At 40.0% G+C, this 21,635-nt stretch overlaps 1 protein-coding gene and 1 long non-coding RNA gene across 4 annotated transcripts; one reads left to right on the forward strand and one right to left on the reverse strand.

The window, feature by feature from the left end:
• The first annotated feature begins 40 nt into the window (after window positions 1-40).
• Window positions 41-16,027, forward strand: rpap1 (RNA polymerase II associated protein 1). 3 transcript variants are annotated; one of them, XR_013291154.1, is made up of 28 exons: window positions 41-103; window positions 1,328-1,530; window positions 2,074-2,222; window positions 2,457-2,549; window positions 2,825-3,014; window positions 3,920-4,084; window positions 4,212-4,430; window positions 5,856-5,965; window positions 6,046-6,144; window positions 6,846-6,947; window positions 7,019-7,186; window positions 7,268-7,447; window positions 7,683-7,817; window positions 7,898-8,068; window positions 8,136-8,293; window positions 8,444-8,614; window positions 9,062-9,257; window positions 9,422-9,531; window positions 9,613-9,808; window positions 9,999-10,145; window positions 10,220-10,362; window positions 11,694-12,126; window positions 12,198-12,316; window positions 13,017-13,248; window positions 13,329-13,505; window positions 14,566-14,675; window positions 15,261-15,317; window positions 15,694-15,766. XR_013291154.1 is itself a non-coding variant. In XM_077557673.1 (27 exons), the coding sequence occupies exons 2-27, from the start codon at window positions 1,332-1,334 to the stop codon at window positions 15,847-15,849; spliced, it is 4,275 nt and encodes a 1,424-aa protein (XP_077413799.1). In that variant the 5' UTR covers window positions 41-103; window positions 1,328-1,331; the 3' UTR covers window positions 15,850-16,027. The 3 variants fall into 3 exon arrangements, 2 of the variants coding, with proteins under 2 accessions (XP_077413799.1, XP_077413807.1); XM_077557673.1 differs by lacking the exon at window positions 14,566-14,675 and having other exon boundaries at window positions 15,694-16,027; XM_077557681.1 differs by lacking the exon at window positions 14,566-14,675 and having other exon boundaries at window positions 2,828-3,014; window positions 15,694-16,027.
• Window positions 13,369-21,427, reverse strand: LOC144043759 (uncharacterized). The gene is made up of 3 exons (XR_013291157.1): window positions 20,709-21,427; window positions 20,403-20,636; window positions 13,369-13,517 (listed from the first exon to the last, which is right to left on the reverse strand). It is a non-coding gene; the product is annotated as an uncharacterized LOC144043759 (long non-coding RNA).
• Window positions 21,428-21,635: the final 208 nt, after the last annotated feature.

The raw sequence follows: 21,635 nt of genomic DNA on the forward strand, positions 1-21,635 counted from the left end.
TCCACTTCCGGTTTCTGGGGTGCCTTTATTTTGAAAGTAAATTTCACTGCGTCACTTCACAGAGCATCCGTGTTTTCGCTAGTCTGTCGTCGCTCAGCTAAAGGTTAGCTCCCAGCTCTAGAGCACATTTAAAACGTCTGTATAGTAGCGGCGTTGTTGTGTTTATAATGTGATGAGTTAGTTTTGATAAATATAACGAAACTGTTGTGATTGAAGAGGTAAAATGAACCGTTCGGTCCCCTTTGTTGGATTCTGATGTGAACCTCGTCACACGTGATAACGAAACTACTCTATCAAGCGAGGTTGTTGTACGTTTGGAGTTGTAGCTTGCCCAGTCATGATACAACTCACACAGAATAATAGAATAGAAGCAGGAGTAACACTGGTTCTGACGTCTTTACAGAGACGTCGCTATCATTTTTAAGGGTTCCATCTAAATGTCCCCCACACGTGAATTTGTTTTCAAATACTTGTGTGTCTGATGAGTTGAACCAAATTGTCAGATTGATGAATTTAAGGATGTCTCCTAGGAGAGATCAACTTGAATTGAAAATATCAAAATCTAAATTGTTTATAAATCTGATTGTGATGTAAACGGTTGTTTGTCTCCATTTGCCCTGGAGTTGGATTGCATCCAGTCAAGGGTGTACCCACAGTTTGCAAAGTGAACTGGAATAGGCTCCAGTCCATCAAGAGGACAAGTGCTACACAAAATGGGTGCAGGGTTGTAGTTTCTGCAATCGGGGTGACTAACTAGTGGTTATCATGTCTGCCTCACAGTTGTGAAGTTTGTGTATTTGTTTCTCGAATACCATGTTTTCTCCTTGCATGCTGACTTCCTCCTGCATTCGAGATGAATGATTATTGATTGTGTCCTGCGATTGACTGGCTATCAATCCAGGTGTATATAGCATCTCACCCGAAGTCAGATGGGATTAGGTACAGTTTAACTGAACCCCTAATGAGGACAAGCAGTATAGGAAATGGTTTCTTCCTTGATATTTTAATAGGGGAGGTTCAAGACTCACTTTTTGTCTTGATCTTGATCTTTTAACAGATTAGACCTTAAAACGTATTTATGTGTTGTCCTTACTTTTAGCCAATCAGATTTTCCATAATTTATCTACTATATTGGTATCTTCTTCTTATTTTACAAATGTATTTTGTTATAAATGGTCATATAATTTATCTTATTCAAATATATACTGTATATATATATTTTTTTGTAAACCACAATATCATTAGAGTAAAAAAATATGTTTTAGTACTCATGCACATACTGCATATCCTTTTCAAGAATTGATTGATTGATTCTGTCCTTCTCCAGAGGGATGCTGCGACGTCCCAAGCCGGGCGGCTCGGAGGCGGACCTCCTGAGGGAGCAGGAGGAGTTCATCAAATCTAGAGCTCAGTCCGCTGCCAATGTGGTCCGCCGCCCCGACAAGAGGCGGGGCGAGATGGGAGTGGACCCTGAGGAGGATCATAATGGTCGCGAGCCAGAAAGTCAGAGGGATGTGGTCACCATAGAAGGTTAGATGGTTAAAATTGTAAACCAGACAGTCAACAAAATCAATTATATTTTTTATAAATTGGGGGGTGCACCTAATGTTTATTATTTGATAATCGATTAATCTGTTGATTATTTTGTTGATTAATCAGATTAAATAAAATAAATAAATAAAAAGTTTTAATTTCTAGTCAATTATTCACAATATTACATTATTTCAAATTGACTGTGCAGAAAATGTACAAACTAATTAGTATTCGGTTTCTGGTTTGGTGTGTAAATATTGTAAAAATATTGATCTTTGTTTTCCTCCCCAAAAAGTAAAAGCAGATGTTTGCAAAAATTTATTTTGGAATAACACAAAGATAATACATTTGCTTTCATGGAGGACTACAGAAATATAAGTATATCATTATTTACTGTTAAGTGGCTGAAATTTTGAGAACAATTTTGAGTAAATAATGGCTCTAGATGATTATTCGATTATTAAAATATTTATAGATTAATTTGATAATTCCACAATTTAGTCACCGCTCTGTAATAAATATAAATTACATTATTTCCAGATCTTCCGGACCAACTTCCATCCCTGACACCAGCGCCTCCTAAGAAATCCCGCGTCAAAAACAGCCGCGTCACCTTTGAGGACGAGGATGCAGGGGAAATCCTAGACAGACAGGATACTCACATCAGTGCAGTTCTGTCCAAGATTGTTGTAAGTGCCCTTAAACCACAATTTCCCCTAAAGTCTGTCTTTACGATGAGAATTATGAATAATTGTTTCTAGCAAGAGTCACTAAATACAAAGCCAGGAGAAAATGGTTGTAAGGAAATTGCAAAAGTCGAATGTAGTTGAATTTCCTAAAACTAACAATTTGAGACCCCCCCCCCCCCCCCCCCTTGGTAGTTTCATGAATTATTTATTGTGTGACTCTTCCTTTCTTTGAAGGAGCGAGATACCAGCTCCATTCCAATATCACTACCGGAATTTACTGGCATGGCGTTTCCCAAAGCATTGCATCGCTCAGCAAGCGGCACTCAGGTAACAATACTCAAAAATAATCTACTAAAATTGGAAACCACCTAAATGGTGAGCGATAGACTTGAGTTGTGCCTGTACGCAAAGTGTATTTTTTACTTTGTCTTATTCTACTGCTAAAAAAAAACATAATTAGAATTTCATACTTACTTTCAATGGAATTATTTGGATTCATTATAATAATGTCTTCCCTATGTTTACACATAGACGTGTGCTTCGAAAAGTCATTAAAAAGATGCATGATCCCTAAATGGTGCACATCTCTCACCTTTTTCAAGCAGGTGCCTCTGTCGGCCGCGGGTGGGAAAAAGAGCATCTTTGCGCAACAGATTGCAGCTCAGAGGCTAAAAGAGGGAAAGCTGCCATTAGCCTTTGCATCTCAAGTTACACCGAAACACAGACCTGCGGAGCAGAAGCTTCCTCTTCAGAGGCTTATGGAAATTGATATGTCTTATCACACTGGAGACCGTAAGTAGTCTTCCTTACTTGAAAATATCATGTTTTAAAATACCGGTACTGTACTGCGCCTGGAATTTACTTTACTAAAACTGATACTGCCATTAGATAAGACATATGAAAGTAATGTAATTATCTATATATTAATTTATATAAAAAAAAAAATATATATATATTTTAATCAGGGGTGTCAAAATTAGTGCGCTAATTTTAAAATTTATATAAAGTTCCTTTAACACCACAAGCCTGTACTGGGGGAATTCCAGTCGCAATGCAGCAGACACGTCTACGTCAAAATTTAGTAGTAATAAATATAATAATAATGCATATATTTGTGGAGACTGGGGTCGAGTTGTATTTTACAATTTTAAAAATGTGGATAATTTCAAAAGTTACTTCCATGTTAAAGAATAGAAAGCTCTTAATATGAAAAGAAAAATGCACTGAAATGTCATCGTCTTACAAATGCAATTATGCCATCTAGTGGCAGAAAAATGACCAACAAATCAATATCACACTCATTTTTTACGGTACAATACATCTTTTTAATTTTAACTTCATTTTATGAATTATTATGAATTATTACTGTATTAATGACTAAAAGATGCAGCTATATTTATATTACTTTTTTTCTTCCACTTTTATGAAAACTCTAAAAAAAATATTGTACATTTACAACAGATATAAAATTTGCGATTAATCTTGAGTTAACTATTGAAGTCATGCGATTAATTACGATTAAAAATTTTAATCGCCTGACAACACCCCTAATTTTTAGGCATATTTTTGTCAAGTGATCTTATTTATTCATGATTATATTTAATGTTGTTATAAAAATGGGCCTCCCCGCTACCTCCTACTAATAGATGTCAGGTACTTGGTTCAGTTGAGTGATTCAAGGTATTCTTCCTTGGCAGTTCAATCTCCAGCGTCAAGTCCAAGGCTGGTGTCTGGTGAAGGACTCGGGTGTCCCAATAGTTCACAGGAGACCATGAGGATCCACAGGGAGAACCAGGGGAAGATCCTGGCAATGTCCCAGTCTGAGATACTAGAGGAACAAGAGAGGCTCTTATCACAGCTTGGTAGGCTTTTGCATCCATCACTGGTGGTGTAACTTGACATGATTTTTAATGAAGCCTGTGCACAAAGGCCTTTGTTTTTCCCATGATGTCGGTCCTCTTGTTCAAAACAATTATTTCTGCATGCCAGATCCAAGGCTGGTGGAGTTTGTTCGATCCCGTAGAGATGCGAGCGCCCTGGCTTCTTCCTCATCACGCGAGCGCCCAGAGGGCAAAAGCAGCCAGCAAAGTGTTCATCTCAGTTCCGACTCCACCAGCGCTGCTGCGACCCCTCCGGAACCCAAAGAAGTGAAGATGGAAGAGGAAGAGGAGGAAGAAGAGGAACTGTCGCCCCGATCTGCCATGATTGGTATGATGATTTTTTTTTTTTAAAACAAACCTTATTTCCTTTCACCTTCTTTGTTGTTTTTGGCTTTGGGAGATCCAAATGAACTAAATGCACTCAAGATATATTAATGTTGCACTTCACTTTGTAAACATTGCTGAGCTTGAGAAATCCTTTAATTAGTCTGAATTCTTTGAGCGCCAGATGAGACACTGGACTCCGTCCCACTCTGTCAAGAAGATGCATTCAATTGGATGCCTGACAACTTCCTCCATCTTCATCCCTGACATTGTCCGTGCCATAAATTGTCTCTGTCAAGTACTAATTGATTATGTTGTGTCTCAAAACGAAAGAAAACTTCCGCCCGAGACGGACACTCAGCAAAATATATACTGTATATCTAACTTTGTTAGCAATGTTGTAAATACAAAATGCATGTTTTTGTTGAATATAACAATCTTGGCTCCTGTTCTCCCCACATTTGTGTTGGCTTTTTCCAGTACTTTGACTTCACATATTTAAAAAAAACATGCATGTTAGGTTCATTGAGTCCAAAAATCATTTCTTTAATTTTAGCTGAAACTCTTCTATCACACCTGACACTTTTCTCCACCCGTTCCAGCCTGCCTGCACACACTTCTTCACTTCTTTTCCACACTGTCCATTACTCTGGACTGTTGATCCTAAATACTTAAACTCCTCCACCTTCTTGGTCTCTTCTCCCTGTAACCTCACTCTTCCATGTACCGATAATATAATAAATAATATGACATAAATGTTGTTTATGGATCTTTACTTAACCAGGTTAAAAAAACTCATTAGGATTTACAATCTCTTTTGCAAAAGTGACCTGGCCAATCTACTAATTAAGCATTCATTTTGAATGTGTTTTGATATGGGGTGCATATAGAAAATTCAAGGTTCTCTCAAGATGGAATGAGATTCAATGAGGCTTGTTTTTGGTCGCCCTCTGCTGGCCACAAGAGGAGTTACACCTTACCCCTGTTCTTGCTTTTGTTCTAACTTCAAGATTTTGCTTGTTTTTCCCTCATCTATCTCTGTCATGGTACTTCCCTGCTCCTTCTCACACCAAGCATCCATGCTATAATGATATCATTCAAGTGGGCTGATTTTGCTGCATGGCCGAATTCCATGCATCAAGCTAAACACTGGCTTTACTTTGTTTGATTAGCTGGGAAGTCACTTTGCTGACTGCTTTGTGGTTACACTTAGCCCTGATGAAAGTGTTGCTCCTGGATCAAATGAAGAGGTTCTTACTCTGGTTTTCAACAGAACAATTCCGTTTCCCCAGAACAATTTACACAGCCATTTCGTCAGCTGTCATTAGGCTTAAGATAATGAGCAGTCTTTGTCTCTCTTTTATTTTAGAAGAAGAATTGCAGATCAGTTTGAATGAATAAAGATTCCCATGTTCTTATGTTTGACTAGATTTGCCCGTGAAGCCTCAGAAGGAATGGGTGCACATGGATAAAGTGGAGAGCGAGAAGCTGGAGTGGATGGGGGACATTCCTGCACCCCGAAAATCTCGAACCAAGCAGGTTCGAAGAGCAACTATAATAATTTGCACTCAAGTTGACCTAACCTGAGACAACACATTGTGCATTTTTCTGTTCTTTAGGCGATGCAGGCCCGTTTTGATTTTAACGGAACCCTAATCCCTCCCACGGAGGATTTGCCCACCCACCTGGGCCTGCACCACCATGGAGACGAGCCTGAGGTATCTTAAGATATACATCTTCATATGATTTTAGTATCTTTAACATTTAGCATAAGCTACCAACATCTCATTATCAGGTACTGCAGTCCATAACTGAGCATTGCAGTGTGTCATTACACTTTGTATGTGGATTTAACCCTGGAGAACCCACGGGGTCAAATTTGGCCCCTATAGATTCTGCTACTCAAATAACAAAGACATTTTTTCTTTTCTTTTTTTTTTTTTTTACAAATTTAACTTCAAAAGTCTAGAGTGCCACTTCTGACCCCCGCATGGGGCCATCTAGTGGATGAATATTGCACTTACATGAGCCAGAGTGGTGGTGACAAGATGGCTGGCAACATGCTGTTATGTTGAGCTGGAAATCAATCCAAACAAAACCATCTTCTCAGCAAACCATCAGATGGTAAAATTTTTTTTTTTTTGTTAATCTATTTCATATCATGTTACAGAATCCCTAGGAGTATGTTTTATATATATATTTTGATAAATTAGCAACTCTGAGCTAGTTCAAAAAACAAGGGTTAAAATTGAAAAAACATATATTTTGGTGTTCAGTGAACTTATAGCAGTCATTTAATGTATAATTCATAATTTTCCTAAGAAGAAAAGGGTTCTTGGGTTCTCCAGGTATAACCACATCACAATCAGGTATTTTTTTTCCTGTTCAGTGCAGTTATTATTACCCCCCCCCCCCCCAGCGTGCAGGTTACTCCCTACAGGAGCTTTTCCTTCTGTCTCGCAGTCAACTCATCCAACAAAGGAGTTTGGCCCTCAGCACCCTCCGCAATATCCTTTCAAAGGTACACAGACACGCGCACAGTCTCAGGCATGTCAATGGCATGCCTTCCTCACGTGTTAACACGGCACGCAGGCCCGCGCCGGAGACTACCGTTCAACCCTGAAAGGCAGCGTGTTGGCCACTCTGCTGGACGCCGGCCTGCTCTTCCTGCTTCGCTTTGCGCTGGACGATGGCGTGGAGGGAGTGATGGCCGCCGCCGTGCATGCACTCCGAGCACTTTTGGTGTGCACGGAAGATGAAGTAAGACTACAAGGATTCCAAACAGAATACCTAACTTAGATAGACAAATATTTACATCAAGATTGACTTCTTGCCTCAAAGGAGTGTTTGGACTTCACCTTCCACTGGTTTCGTGGCCTGGCCGCTTTCCCCCTGCTGCCATCCCAGAAGGAAGAAGAAGAGGAGGAGGATGAAGGGCTGGATGAAAGTTTGAAAGAGACTGCCAAGGAGAGGGAGGAGAGGAAGACGGATCATGACGTGGCTGGGCAGGATGTTGTCAAGGTGATTTCGTTTTCAGTATTACATTTAGCGGCACTGGCTCTGATATTCAAGTGTACTAAAACTGGGTTGCTGGAGAGGTGCCATTTTCTTTTCTGGGCACTGCCAAGGCGCCTAAGAGTAAAATTCTCAAACATCCTAGGGAGTAGGGGCATTCGTATGGTTTAGATAAGAATAAAATGAATGAAGTACTTTTCTGCTAATTCTTTCTGATCTCTGTGTTGTGTTTTTGTTTCAGGGTCTCCTGAGAATGAAACTTCTCCCCAGATTACGTTACATCCTTGAAGTTGTCCGACCCTCTCCCCGGGTTGTTCAGGATATCCTGGCGATCTTAACCCGTATCGCCAGACACTCTTTGACATCTGCAACTCTGGTAGCCACCATATATCACCTCATGAATCTGGCTTTTTTTTTTCCTACTATCGGATCTTATTGTGGACACATTCTCTTTAGGTGTTGGACTGTCCTCGCTTGATGGAGACAGTGATGTCGGAGTTCCTTCCCACTTCCTGGACAATGCCATCATTTTCCTTCCCTCAGTCTGTTTATGGACTCCCACTTGCTTGCGCTATGAAGCTCTTAAGAGTTTTGGCTACTTCTGGCAGACATGCATGCGCCAGATTGGTACGTGTTGTTCGCAAGCTCACATTGTTTAAGTTTAGTACGCTTCAGTAATTGTTGTTCTCTACAGTTGAACTCCGCGGGCGTTAGGGAGCGTCTGTCTCTTCTGCTCGGCGCCGAGCCCGGCGAGCTCCCGTTGGAGCCATGTAAGGCCCTCAGGATCACCACAGAAGCTTACAGGATGTGGTCTGTGGCAGCCGGCTATGGTCAAGCATGCGACTTGTACATGTATGTAACATTTTGAAGATTTACCGCCGAAGTTAGCATGTTTGCTCACCAAAGACGTAAAATACTTGAATGCCAAACCACTGATTCATCCTCATTTCATCAGACTGCGATGACTAACTGTGCTATCTTGTGATTGGTGATGTTCCACAGAGACTTGTATCCAGCCTTAGTGATGGCGTTGCAGTCTGTTCATAAAACGCTGGCTCTCTCCGACCCTCTGATGCATCTGCAGCTCGAGAAGGTTTTGGCTCTGCTCGTGTTGCTTACTCAGGTCACACATACTGCCGGTTGCCACCAGGAACTGCAGGCTGGCATGGTCAGGTAAAAAAAAAGAAAAGAAAAAAAGACTTGGGTCCATTACACCTGACTAACAGCATATTCTTCAGAAGGTGCATGGCATGGGCTAAAGTGCAGATTAAGACAGAATATCATAACAATCCTGAAATAAAATGCAATGTAGGGGGATGATGTCAGATTATTTTAATTTGATTGTCCTTGATGTTTTGGTGACTGTAATATACAATACAATACATATTATGCTGTAAAATTATTAATCTGTTAACCAATGAAAAAGTGACAAAAGTGTTGTCACGCTAGCATTTTTTGGGGTCATAAAGTGACAGCTGTAAATGTTCCCTCGTTTAGCATTCACAAATCTCTCATCTAGTCTTCAAGTTGCTTACTTCATCAAATTCGGCTATTCGTTCAGTGCTCCATCCATTTTTAAAATTTCCCGATGGTCTTTCTGTTCTCCTCCTGTTTTTCTAGTTCTTCAGGAGATGAATGTCCTCCTCCTCCTCTGGTGTCATGGGGGCATGTCACAGGATTGCCGGCACCACTTGTGGGCCATTTGAAGAGTTTTGTACAGTGTCTTGATGATCCACAACAGAGAGAGAGCTGCCTGGCACTGATGCCAGCTTACCTGATCTACTTTGATGCCTTCTACCATCAGCTCTCCAAACAGGTTCTTCTCATCTTCTACTGTTGTCTCTTAGTAGTGACATTACAGGCTAATTGAAGTTAACAGTCCCCGACATACATTCAAATTCACATGATCGCAGCTGTTCCTGTGATGCTCAGATCAAAACCTAAATATTACGAGTATTTACAGTTGTGTTTTTTCTTCAGAACAGTTTCAAACCAGTAGAAACGTTTCACGAACTGGAGCAGCTGACTTCTGAGGTTCTTCTTCCTCTGATGTCCCACAGTGTTGTGCAAGACCTGATGAAGAACCTGACGTATGTTTGATTTGTTGTGAAGACTGTACTGTCCTTATAATTACAATTCAATTCTCAAATCCTCACTATTTCTGCTACCAGGTCCTCCTCAGTAGTATGCAATGTCCGGTCTGGTCATATGGATCTGGACATCTCTCCCAGCCTCCCTGGTTTGGCTTGCCAAGGATGGAGGGACCGTCCAGGCTTGATGTCTCACACCTCTCCCTTTCCTCTCCTCACAAGCCTGACGCTCCTCTTGAAAACTATCACAGGCATCCACAAAGGCCTCATCTGTAAGGTTAGTCATGTTGAAGTTTTAGAGGAGATTGACACTAATTTAACAAGTCTTTGTGGACACTTTTTTTGCTAGATGAAACTTTATTTTTATTTTTTTATAGAAAAGACTGTTCATTCGGCTCATAAAAACTGCAAAATATGCAAAATAATTTTTGGTTGTTGTACTTACACGTTTGCAACATCTCTTGTAGTTCACTAGCCTCCTTGTGTCAGAGCCTGTGATTGGTTACCTGCAAATTGTCAGTCAGGCAACACCCACCCTGACGCATACCTGGTCGTGGCTCCTCCGTCACGAGCACCACCTCATCTACCTGCTGCTGCGCTTGGCATATCGATCAGTAGGTTCAAACAGTTCGTTTAATTTTGATTAAATTGAATTAAGTCAAAATTAAGCTGTTTTCTTGTCTCTCAGGTTTCCATTGAGCCACAAGTGGAAAAGCATGCCCCGCTCTACCACCAGGTGGCACTGGTTCTTCTCCCATGGTTATTGCCTGGCAGCGAGCACCTTGCTCATGGCCTGCTCTCCACCATCGTCTTCAGCAAGGACTTCATATGGTGAGTGTCCTGTTGGATAAAGCCTCATGTATTTCATCAAAGCAGCAGATGACCCATTTAAAAAGAAAAAAAAACAAGATGATCCATGCTCTTTATTTGAGCGCTACTCAACACACTCATACAGTTTTTAGGTTGTTATTCGACTCACTTTGACGCAATGTGATATGAATGACTGATAAACTTTAAACTAGCTGTCCTTAACCTTTTTGCCTTCTTTAAAACTAGTTTCTTATCACAGCTTTCACTTGTTTACAGCGCTAGCAAATACGATTAAAACTCTTACATGGTTTTATAATCAAAACATTGTAATGATCTAACTTTTCAGCAAAAATGATGGCAAGTGTCCAAAACAAAACCAAATTAGCGAATCTGATTATTTTTGTAATTCCTCTCCCATGACTCATCTTATGACTTCTCAGATGAATGTGATGCTTTACCAACAATGATTGCAATATTAAACATACTGTTTACAGTATCCTATAATGCCAAATAGGCCTGTCACGATAATTACTATCTTAAGTTGTTATTCAATAAAAAAAAAAAAAAGGACACGATAGGCACAATTAGCCCAACCTCAAACGCGTATTTCCCGATAACTTTGCCCAACAATGCAAATATAAACGTGATAGTGCAAAATGACTCATGGTCACTGATAGCATTACAATCTTTAGCTGCTTTATAGCAAAAGATATGCAGCTTTTCAACACTATTTAAAAATATTAAAAGAAATGCTACAGACTTTTGATAGGCAGTACAAATAAATCTACATTTCAATTTCAGTATTCAACATTCTTTAGAATTAGAATTCTTACCTCATTTGCTCCCGAAAACGTATAACTACGTTCTGTTATAAAAGTTTAAAGTGTCCCAAAGACGTATTTATACGTTTTTTATTTTATTTTATTATTTTTTTTATGCTAGAGCATACAGAAGGCTTTGATGCAGCCTCTCAACTGCAAAGAATGGTTGAAGAAATGGTAGTTATTACACAAACGGTCAGCAGGGGGAAGCAGAGCAAAAGAGATCAACCAGTTCCATGTTGAAAAAAAGCTTACTTACTCACAATTCTAAATAGATATGTGAATAATGATGAAACTTAGCAATATTCTATTTCTAATTGCTGCAAAACGTAAACAGATAGAAATATACCATTTTCCTAATGAAAGAAAAGACTTTCTTTTGGGAAGCTCCATGTTTTTATGGCAATAGAACACGCTAGGCTTGAAACATTTCTGTGAGCATAATTGCTTTAAAAAAAGGATGTACATGAATAGTTATGCTCTAATATCATCTATATCTCCAACCTCACTCAATTCTAATAATTTCTTTAGGGAGAGCTACAGTGGCGGTCCAGAGGCTATTGAGCTGAGGGAAATGCAGCTCCATGAGGAAACGAGCAATCACAGCTCTCCTTCCCTCCAAATCGTGGGAAGTCTCCTGAGGGAAGCCTGCGCCAACCTGCCCTCCATCCGTGGCTGCTTCCTCACGCACCTGGCCTACCTGGAGCCATCCGTGCTGGTCTCCCAGGACGCTCTCTTCGGCCGCAACCCCTGGATCAAATCCCACCTCCTCCCAGAGCTGTCCGGGCCCACCCTGCCATCAGACTGGCCTTTTCTTCCGCTCGTCAGCCTGTATGAGAAAACTGGGGTCTCTGGAGGTGGAGGGCTCTCTGTGGAGGAGCTGCCCCAGGGGGCTCTGCTGGCAGTAACCCAATGTCTGCAATGGCTGCTGGTGCTGGAGGTCTGGCGGGAGGAAGCCCTTAAGGTACAGTAAGAGAATGTAAAGGTCTATTTAAGGAGAACATATTCCTAAAGGAAGGAATTTGATATTCTTAGGTAATCCTTCCAGTTTCAAAGCTGGCCCGGCTGTCCTGTGTGTTCCTGTGTTCCAGTGATTTGTTCCTGGAGAAACCGGTTCAGAAACTGACGTGGGGTCTGTTCCGGCTACTATCCAGGTTTGCACAAGAATACATCATTCTGCAGCAAAATAAGGCACTCTGTTATATGGACAGACCGATTGGAGCGCAAGATTATTAGCGCCGATATTTGGCATTGGACTTTTTAAAAAAATCTGATGGCTGATAAGAGATCAATTGAAAACTGTATTAAGTTAAGGGGAGAAATAGTGTCAATTTTCAGTTAACTTTGTTAGAGATGCTGTTGAGCCTAGGAACTCTCGGCACTTTTTGTTTTCGTTTGAAATTAAAAGATAAGGGCAAGTTTAACATTTGAATTGTTTTGTAATATTGGGAAACTGTATTTACTGTAGAAATTTATAAGGACATATTTACTTAGTTTATTTTTTAATTTAACATTTAAAAAAGGCACCCTAAACTTTTAAACTAGTCCCAATATTGTACTGTATTATCTGTATGATACAGTTCATGTATGCCAAGTACAACAATAACCGTAAACTTTCATGAGCATTGTTATTTTTGAATACTTGATACATATTTGTCGGTATGATTAGAATACTGGGTTATTATATGCAATTGTTATAACTGCACATATTATATTGTGATATGAGATTTGATTTATCATTAATTATTGGTAAAACATTTGCTTATTCAGATTTTTTTTTTTTATGCATGTGCTAAGCGCTTGTTACTGTTCAGCGACAATGACCTCGTTCACTCACACGTTTCCCTCATGCAGGCCATCAAGACTGGAAAGTTTAGACCTCAGCATCCCCCCTCCAGGTCTGGCCTCCTTCCAGGATTTGTACTGCGCCCTCTTGACTCAATATGAGGCCGTGTCGTTTGGAGACCGCCTCTTTGGTTGCTGGATTCTGTTGCCCCTGCAGAGGAGGTACAGCGCCACCTTGAGGTTGGCCTTGTTTGGGGAACATGTGGGCATTCTGAGGTCATTGGGTGTCACCCAGGAACAGGTGACAAGCCTTTTTTTTTTTTGCAGTCTTTGATTATTGAGTGCCTCTTTAATAACATTGTCGTACCTCTTGAATGGAAGCTTGCCATCCCCGTGGCGCGATTCATCTCCCCCCCTGAAGACTCCCTCCCTCTGGTTCGTCTCTACTTCCGCTCTCTTGTCACCGGGGCCTTGAAGCCTTCCTGGTGTCCCTTCCTGTATGTGGTGGCTCTGGCTCATGTCAACGCTTTTGTCTTCTCTCAGGATGCTGCGGCGCAGGTGGGTTTATTCCTATGTTAAAGAAATTGCCTCGTATTGATAGTCTAAAGGTGTAACATTAAACCAAAAGATTTTTATTTTTTATTTTTTTTCAGTCAGAGGGGCTGGAACAGATTGATTGGATTTATTCCATTTTAATAGTGCCAAGATGATTTGACACACAAGTGTTTTTAGAACATGGTCACTGAAGAAATGAATCACCATTTCAGATTATTATTATTTTTTTTACATTTTCCGGTCACACGTGATAATTGCTGAGGATAGTCTTGCAGAAGCATGTGACAATTGGGGCTTTGTGTAAATGCTCAAATTCGGCCCCATTATGTGTCCTGCTTAAGGTCCTAGATTGTGGCCGTTGACTTACTGTGTGCAAGCCCTGTCCTGTGCCACATGTGCAAGTATTTAGCAGGTAGATGGCTTGGGCTACAGGCTTATTAAATTGGTTTCCGTTTTACGGTGTATTTATGGAATTATTCTGTGAAGATTTCAGCAGGATAGCTTGATCTATTTTGCACAACCAATTATTTGCAGAACCCAAACCTACAGTTACGTTTTAACTGTCCTAATGTGACCTATTTTGTGATCGTTCAAGATTTCACTGTGTACTTAAATTGTTTTATATTACCATTTGGACAAATCCTCAATATCCATCCTGTTCATTCTCACAAGGGTCACGGTTGTCCTGGAGCACGGCCCAGATGACTTATCTGTGATCCTGGACTGGACATAATGACAAACAACCATTCACACTCACATTCACCTAAGGGCAATTTAGGATCTTCATCAATAATTTATGATTACTCTATTTTTCGGACTAGTCTATAAGTCACCCTTGTATATATATAAATTAGAGCTCGCACTGGCACCCAAAATCCTCGTTCCCTAATTGTGTTGACTTTGTTTTGGCAGTTGGCAAATACTTTAGGTGCATTACTGCCGGCGGCCCGAAGGTGGCGGTAATACGCCACAAGTATTGGCCAACCGCCAAAAGAAAGTAGAATCAGAAATGGAAGAAGAAGAACATGAGTAGTCATGACAACAAATGTGTGATGATCACTAGTTTACCATGCGGCTTCCTTACACTACAAGAAGGATTTGCAGCAGAAAAAGATGCAATAACCAGCCAGGATTCTACTTTTGGCCACAATGTGACACGAGAGTCTAGATAAGGTAAGACATTTTAAACTAAAAAGTACAACTTTTCTGTAGTTAATTGTAGGAAGTTTCGTCCAGAACTGATTTGCTGCCGTCAACGCCGGGTGCGATTGGAAAATCACTCTGAGTGTGTGTGCTCAGAGAACCAGAACACGTTCCCCTTTCATACATTTCCGAACGCAACCTATCAAGCAACCAGCAGCTCTTGCTTGAACTCCTTGCACTCATTTTTTGGGGCACTCTGAATGACCAAATGGAATATTTGAACGTTTGTTTGAGTTTCCAAATTTCCTCCCAAAATGTGACTTAATGTTTTTTTTCTTCTTTATGATGCATTTTTTTTTTTTGACTGCAGCGACTGCTACTCCGGAGCAACTTATAGTCCGAAGAATACGGCATATGGCTGTAGCTGTCAGTTATGGGTTGTGGTTGTAATTATGATGATGAGATTTCAGGGGTGTCACAGATTGTATTTTGCTTCTAGATGACATTTTATTGTTGTTAGCCTGCCTTCATTCATGCATGCAGATGATGACTTTGTAAAAACACTTTTGGCATGCAGTGGAGCCTTTTGATCTGAATTCAATTAATCCTTTCCAGGAACTTGAGGCGGCACGACACAGCCTGCTGAGGAAAATCTACTACATGACAGAGGAGGTACTTTTTATTTTTCTGCATATCATCACACTTTTCAAATTCTTCTTCACTTGCATACACGGCTACGAGATATTTATTGATTACGAGCAACTCTCATGTTTTTTCGACTATGTTTTCATTTCTTTTTCTTATTTTGCTATTTTACACAACATTATACATTTATCATATATTTATGTATCTTGGTAAACTAATGGTTAATTATAACATTAAAACAATTTTACATGTACAATTATTTTTTCATTTGAGTCTATTAAATAATTGGGTCCTTTTTTGTGTTTTTATTGAACAATTTGCTTTATTAGTATTTTTTTTTTACAGTGACTTAAAATGCTTGTTTTTTGTGCTTCAGTTGTATCGTCTTTTTCTCAAAACGCAGGAATTAAAGAAGCACTTGTTGCTATTCCGCCTGCCCAAACGGGGCTCCCAGTTGGGCTTTGACATGTATGATCAGTTGCCTCCCGTAAGAGCGAAGCATTTGGAGAGCGTCGTGGGCCTGAAGAATGGCAGTGGCGGTCAAGCGGAGGAGAGGTGAAGAGGAGATTGAGAACAGAGGTGAAAGTAGCCCCTTGAAAATAAAGAACCTAAAATCAAGGGTGGACGTTAGGGTACAAAGCTGCTTGTTGAAAATGGCATGAACAGTTCAATTTTCAGTGTCTCGAAGAATTTCATTTTTTTGCAGGTTTGTGCACTCTATTAAACTGTTGGTTTGACTTTTTGGTCTGCATCTGAAATGTGTCCAATATCGTGGTTTTGCACCCTAAATTAAGACATTGCACCACTGACAGCCAATGAACACAGACTCAGCTTCATGAAAACTTTTGTGTCATTTCATTTGACTTTAAAAAAACCTTCAACAAACAAACAGCCAGACTGTGTGTCGTGGGGGTTTATGAGATTGCAAGAATCCACTGTGCCTTTTTGTTGTTGTGAACTAATACCACTCAGACTGATGTCCTTGACAAACAAAAGATTCAAGCCAAGCATGCGGACCAGACGGCAGCCGGTCAAGTTATCCGATTTGGAAAATGCCCATGAGCGGAGTGTTTATTTTCCACGTGTACTCACACGGCCCTCATGGTAGAAGTCCAATAACATGCAATCAACACTTCTGTAACCCATAAAACATCCCACAATGTTGTCATTTAATTGAAGGTTGCATTGTAAAGTATTTCCGCAACAACACTATAGTTAAAAGGTTATTAAGTTCATCCTCTCAACAAGATCCAATTTGAGGTCAGGATTTAAAATACCAGAACAATGTGAAGCTCTAGCTAAAAACTTTTACCGAAGCAGTCACAGGGATTGCGCCTAATCATTTTAAGAATCATTTAATAGTTGTGTACTGGTAGGCGCATGAGACCACACAAGTTCAGAATTCCAGCTATTTCATCTTTTTTTTTATTATTATTTTTTTTTTTTACATTGTTGTAGCAGGGTACATTTTGTTTGATGATGCCACCCACTTTTCAAGTGAGCAAAATTTATTGAAACTAAATTAAATGTATTTAAAATATTTGGAACAATAACCCTAACTATCTCTGGCTGTTGTTAAAAAAAAAAAAAAAAAAAAAAGACTATTTCTTGTGGCCAAAAATGTCTGTTATTTTATAAAGGTTGAATGTATTATTATTTTTGGTTAGTAATATACTGTAGTTAGTGAATCATATGCTTAAAGGAGAAGTCAACACCCCAAAAATTGACAATAATGTTCTATGCAGTATTTAGCATTGTTGCACTGAAAGCGTCTTGTCCGCTCGCTGTCATTCATTTTGTGTTTTATTTTTTTGTGTTGATCAGGGGCAGACAAAACAAGTTTTACTTTTTTCTGTCCCCTTTCATTTCTTTTATCTTAAAGAGTGAAATAAAAATTTGAATTGAACAGACCAACTAGTCTAAATATGGTATTTTGATTAATATTGCATTAGTGGAATATGAGTTAAGCAGCAAAATCCAGCAGTTTTTATCTGTATTAGAAGTCAGCCATTTTGTCACTTGCTGTCAAGAGAAAATAACATCACAATTGCTCAAGTCTCACGTAACAACCAATCACTGCTCAACTTCATAAAACAAATTTTATATCTGTTCTAAATTTACAATATTTTTTTTCTAGGTTTTTATACTGTTGTTAGCAAAAGTGAAAAAAAAAAGTTAAACTAATAGAAATAGTTTAAATGAATTTTTGACGTCTATAGTCGTCAATGGCAGTGAATGAGTTAAAGGAGAAGTCAACCCCCCAAAAAAATCATGCAGCCCCACTAGTCTAAATACGGTATTGGTTAATATTGCGGAATATGAGTTAAGCCGTAAAATCCAGCTGTTTTTTTTTTATCCATCTCAGAAGGCGGCCATTTTGCCACTTGCTGTCGAGTGAAAATGACATCACAGTTGCTCAGGTCTCTGGAAACAACCAATCACAGCTCAGCTTCAGAAAACAAGTGAGCTGTGATTGGTCGTTGCCTGAGCAACTGTAATGTCATCTTCAGTCGACGGCTAAGAGGCAAAATGGCCGCCCCCTGAGGTGGATAGAAATGGCTGGATTTTGCCGCTCGCGTCATGTTTAGACTAAAGGTCACATAACATATTATTGCCAAGAAATGTTTAAGGTTTACTTCCCCTTTAAGTAACAATACTCTTACTTGAGTACAATTTTTGGCTTCTCTACACACTTCAGTTGAATCATTTTCGAGACAAATCCTCTACATTAAACTGGCATTTACATTTGATCTCGTCTCATCACTCTTTGTGTTTCTCTGTTCAAAATACTAATTGATTAATTAGCCCCCTTTAGGATCAAATGACAGGCAATGGCAGCCTTGTAACATTCGAATGGCATTCAAACGACTGAGTCCGCATCTGGTTGTTGATTGCGCCCATTCATGGAAAATGCACACAGATGTTAATTCGGTGAAAAAAAATGCCCACTGGGATAACTGTGATATAACCAAACCAAAACAAGTTAAGTAACAAAGGAAAAAGTAGCTCACTGTTGCGCTTTTACCCATACATGAGATACATACAAAGGCGTAAACTGGGGTACATTAGAATTTGTGATCCCGGTTACTAAACCATTGTGTTTGCAGTAAATTGCATGAAGAAATCAATTTCTTGATCTCCGTATCAGTCCATGAATCAATCTTTAAACTTTCCATCTAGTGTATGGCTATGCATACATGCAGCTGATGAAATATTGCCCCCGCAAGTCACATTACTGAACTCAAGTTCACGCTTGTGAACATTCTAGCATTAACAGAAGTATTCTTCTTCTCTTTAGCTGTCAAACTGTCAAAAATGCACGCCAAAGTGACTCTCCCCCCCCCCCCCCCCAGGTTCACAAATTCACAACAGTTTAAACATTTTGGATAAATGACTAGATCAGTACAATTATTATTTTTATTTTAAAATAAAAAGTTGTTCTTTGCTGTCCTTATGTGCCTCCCCACCCATAAAGTGTGAAATTAAACGACCCAGTAAACCTTTAATCTCCCTATTTCCGAAAATGGGAACGTGAGCGAGCTATTCTGCACTGCATAGTGACACATAACAATGGGGCTTAATTAAAAATAATAGCCTTAATGACACATGAGTTTTTCAGCCAGGGAGGTTGGCCAAAGTGAAAAAATCTCACCATTAGGGCTCACTGACTCACTGCATGAAATAGGTCCACCCCAGCTCATTTTAAGACAGATATGCTGTATAAACGTGTCTATAATATTTTTTATAATTCTTGATCCTCAGGGTGTTTCGACAAAAGCATACCAGCACGGACATATTAAGACATCTGGCCTCCATTAAAGCAAACAATGTTTACATGCACAATTAATTCACAACAAGTAGACATCTGAGTGAAGACCAGATGTTTGATCATCAAAAACATAACTTCGGTTTGGATTTTATTGGGAAAATGTAAAGGCATACGTTTTAATGTTAATAGAGATGTAGAAATGCTGTTTTACTTTCATAGTTACAAGCTGAGAGGAATGTAAATGATGTTTCCATCTTCATTGGGCTCGCAGGTGAGCTGGAGGCAACCCTGGTTGACTTCGGGGAGGGTAGTTTGATATATAAGGGGAAGTCAACCCCACCCCCACCCGTGCAAAAAAAATATATATCATTGTGACAATAATAATTTCTATGCAGCCCCACTAGTCTGAATACGGTATTTTGGTTAATATTGCGTTAGTGGAATATGAGTTAAACAGCAAAATCCAGCTGTTTTTAGTCAATATCAGAAGGCGGCTATTTTGCCATTTGCTGTCGAATGAAAATGACGTCAGGGTTGCTCAGGTCTTAGGTAACCACCAATCACAGCTCAGCTTCAGAAAACAGGTGAGCTGTGATTGGTCGTTGCCCGAGCAACTGTGACGTCATCTCCAGTCGACAGCAAGTGGCAAAATGGCCGCCCCCTGAGATGGAGAAAAACGGTTGGATTTTGCTTCATATGTCTGTGTCCAGGTCGCATTAGACTGATAATAAATAGCTGAAAATAAAGGAATGAATTTGAAACAGGATCTGTGTTGCGGGTGATTTGAGTAAAATTGCAATCTTTTATAAAAATCGTCATTATTGGGAGAGCACTGTAAGGGGCAGTAAAAGTATTCGTGGAAGACAAACATTGGATTGTATACTGAGACACAAAAGCAAATATTGATCCAATGGTAGCATAATTCCCATGAAACGCACTTGAGCCCCCAAAGGTCAAAACTGGCCATCGTCAGGACAAGAACCTCTTTGGACATCTGTCAGTCTTTTTTGCCCGCTTTCAACCATCCAAAGAGAGACACACAGACTGAATAGACTAAACGAGTGTCACCAGTTCCTAATGCCATAAAGCACTGGAATGGTTTTGTGAAACTGATTTAATTACCGGGAGGACACGATGTGTCACGATGCCCCGCTAACAAAGAGCGCCTTGAGACTTTTGCTTCAGAGCAGACTGAAAATCACCAGAGGCTAAAAACGCAAATAGGCCTTCTTGAAGTGTTGTTGACGTTTCTTCTATATCAACTTTACGTTTATTATTTTTATTCTATTGAATGTGTTATCTTTTTAAAAGTGAATGTATGTACAGTACTAAAAGTCACTCACTTCTGTGATTGAGAAGAAACGCTGGATCTCACTCTGCTTCGTCTGTCCTTCCTTCCTCTCCTCAGTCTCTTCTTTGGTCTCTTGAGGTCTCCCTGATTTGTTGGAATTTAGATGTTTCTGGGGTTGGTGAAGGACTCTGGTTGGTGGCCCGGTGGGTGGTGTCTGGTCGGTGCTGGATTTCACTTTCCTTTCTTTGGTCCTTCCTCGGGTCTCTTGACGGCCTCACGACTCTGGCTGGAAGTGTTCGGTTTAGGTGAACGGTGTGGGATTTTTTAATAGGTTTTAGGTGAACTAATGAATACTCACACGCACGCACACATACACATACTCACCCACATACAAAATCCCCCCCAAAAAAAAAAAAAAGAGAGCAATGATGATGACATGTCAAATCGGTAAAATTACCGAATGAACAATACTGAGCTCTTGAAAAAAAAAAGAAAAAAAAAAGAGAGAAGAAACGCTGCTTTCCTGCGTGTAACCCTGGAAGTTCAAAGCCAAACGCAAAATGTTCACCCCCCCACTAAAAATAAACATTGTTACCAAAAGCTTTCGTCACGGTAAAATCCCTTAAAAAAGAAAACAGCCTTCCCGCCATTGTTTTGTTTTTGTGTTGCTTTTTTGCTTTTGCTTCTCTTTCTTGTCCGCTGCCTTGCTCTTGCTTTGTAGTCAGGGCAGTATGAAATATTTAACAGCGAGCTAATGATGGCCATGCCTCTTGAGCCAAGCTGAGATGCGCATAAAGACATGTGTCTCGGCATGAAAGGAAGCGAGAGTGGGATTCGCCGGATCACTTTTTCAAAGGCTCTGGTGAGCTCATTTTAAAAGTTATTTTTGTAGCACAAAACCCACGTGGGAATTCCTTCACTTCCGGCGTGGGGAACGTGTACGTGTAGTTTTTAGTGTGCGTTAGGGGATGGAAAGATAGTAAAAACTTTTAACAGATGTAGCGGCAGAGAAAAGACAAAAGAGCTGCAGCTGTTAAGAAGTCAGGTGTTTTTTTGTTTTTCTGGAGAGCTCAGTATTGTTCATTCGGTAATTTTACCGATTTGACATGTCATCATCATTGCTCTTTTTTTTTTGTATGTGGGTGAGAATGTGTATGTGCGTGCGTGCGAGTGTGTGTGTATTCATTAGTTCACCTAAAACCTATTTTTAAAAATCCCATACCGTTCACCTAAACCGAACACTTCCAGCCAGAGTCGTGAGGCCGTCAGGAGACCCGAGGAAGGA

Source organism: Vanacampus margaritifer, chromosome 1, assembly GCF_051991255.1.
Source record: "Vanacampus margaritifer isolate UIUO_Vmar chromosome 1, RoL_Vmar_1.0, whole genome shotgun sequence".
NCBI classification, from domain to species: domain Eukaryota; kingdom Metazoa; phylum Chordata; class Actinopteri; order Syngnathiformes; family Syngnathidae; genus Vanacampus; species Vanacampus margaritifer.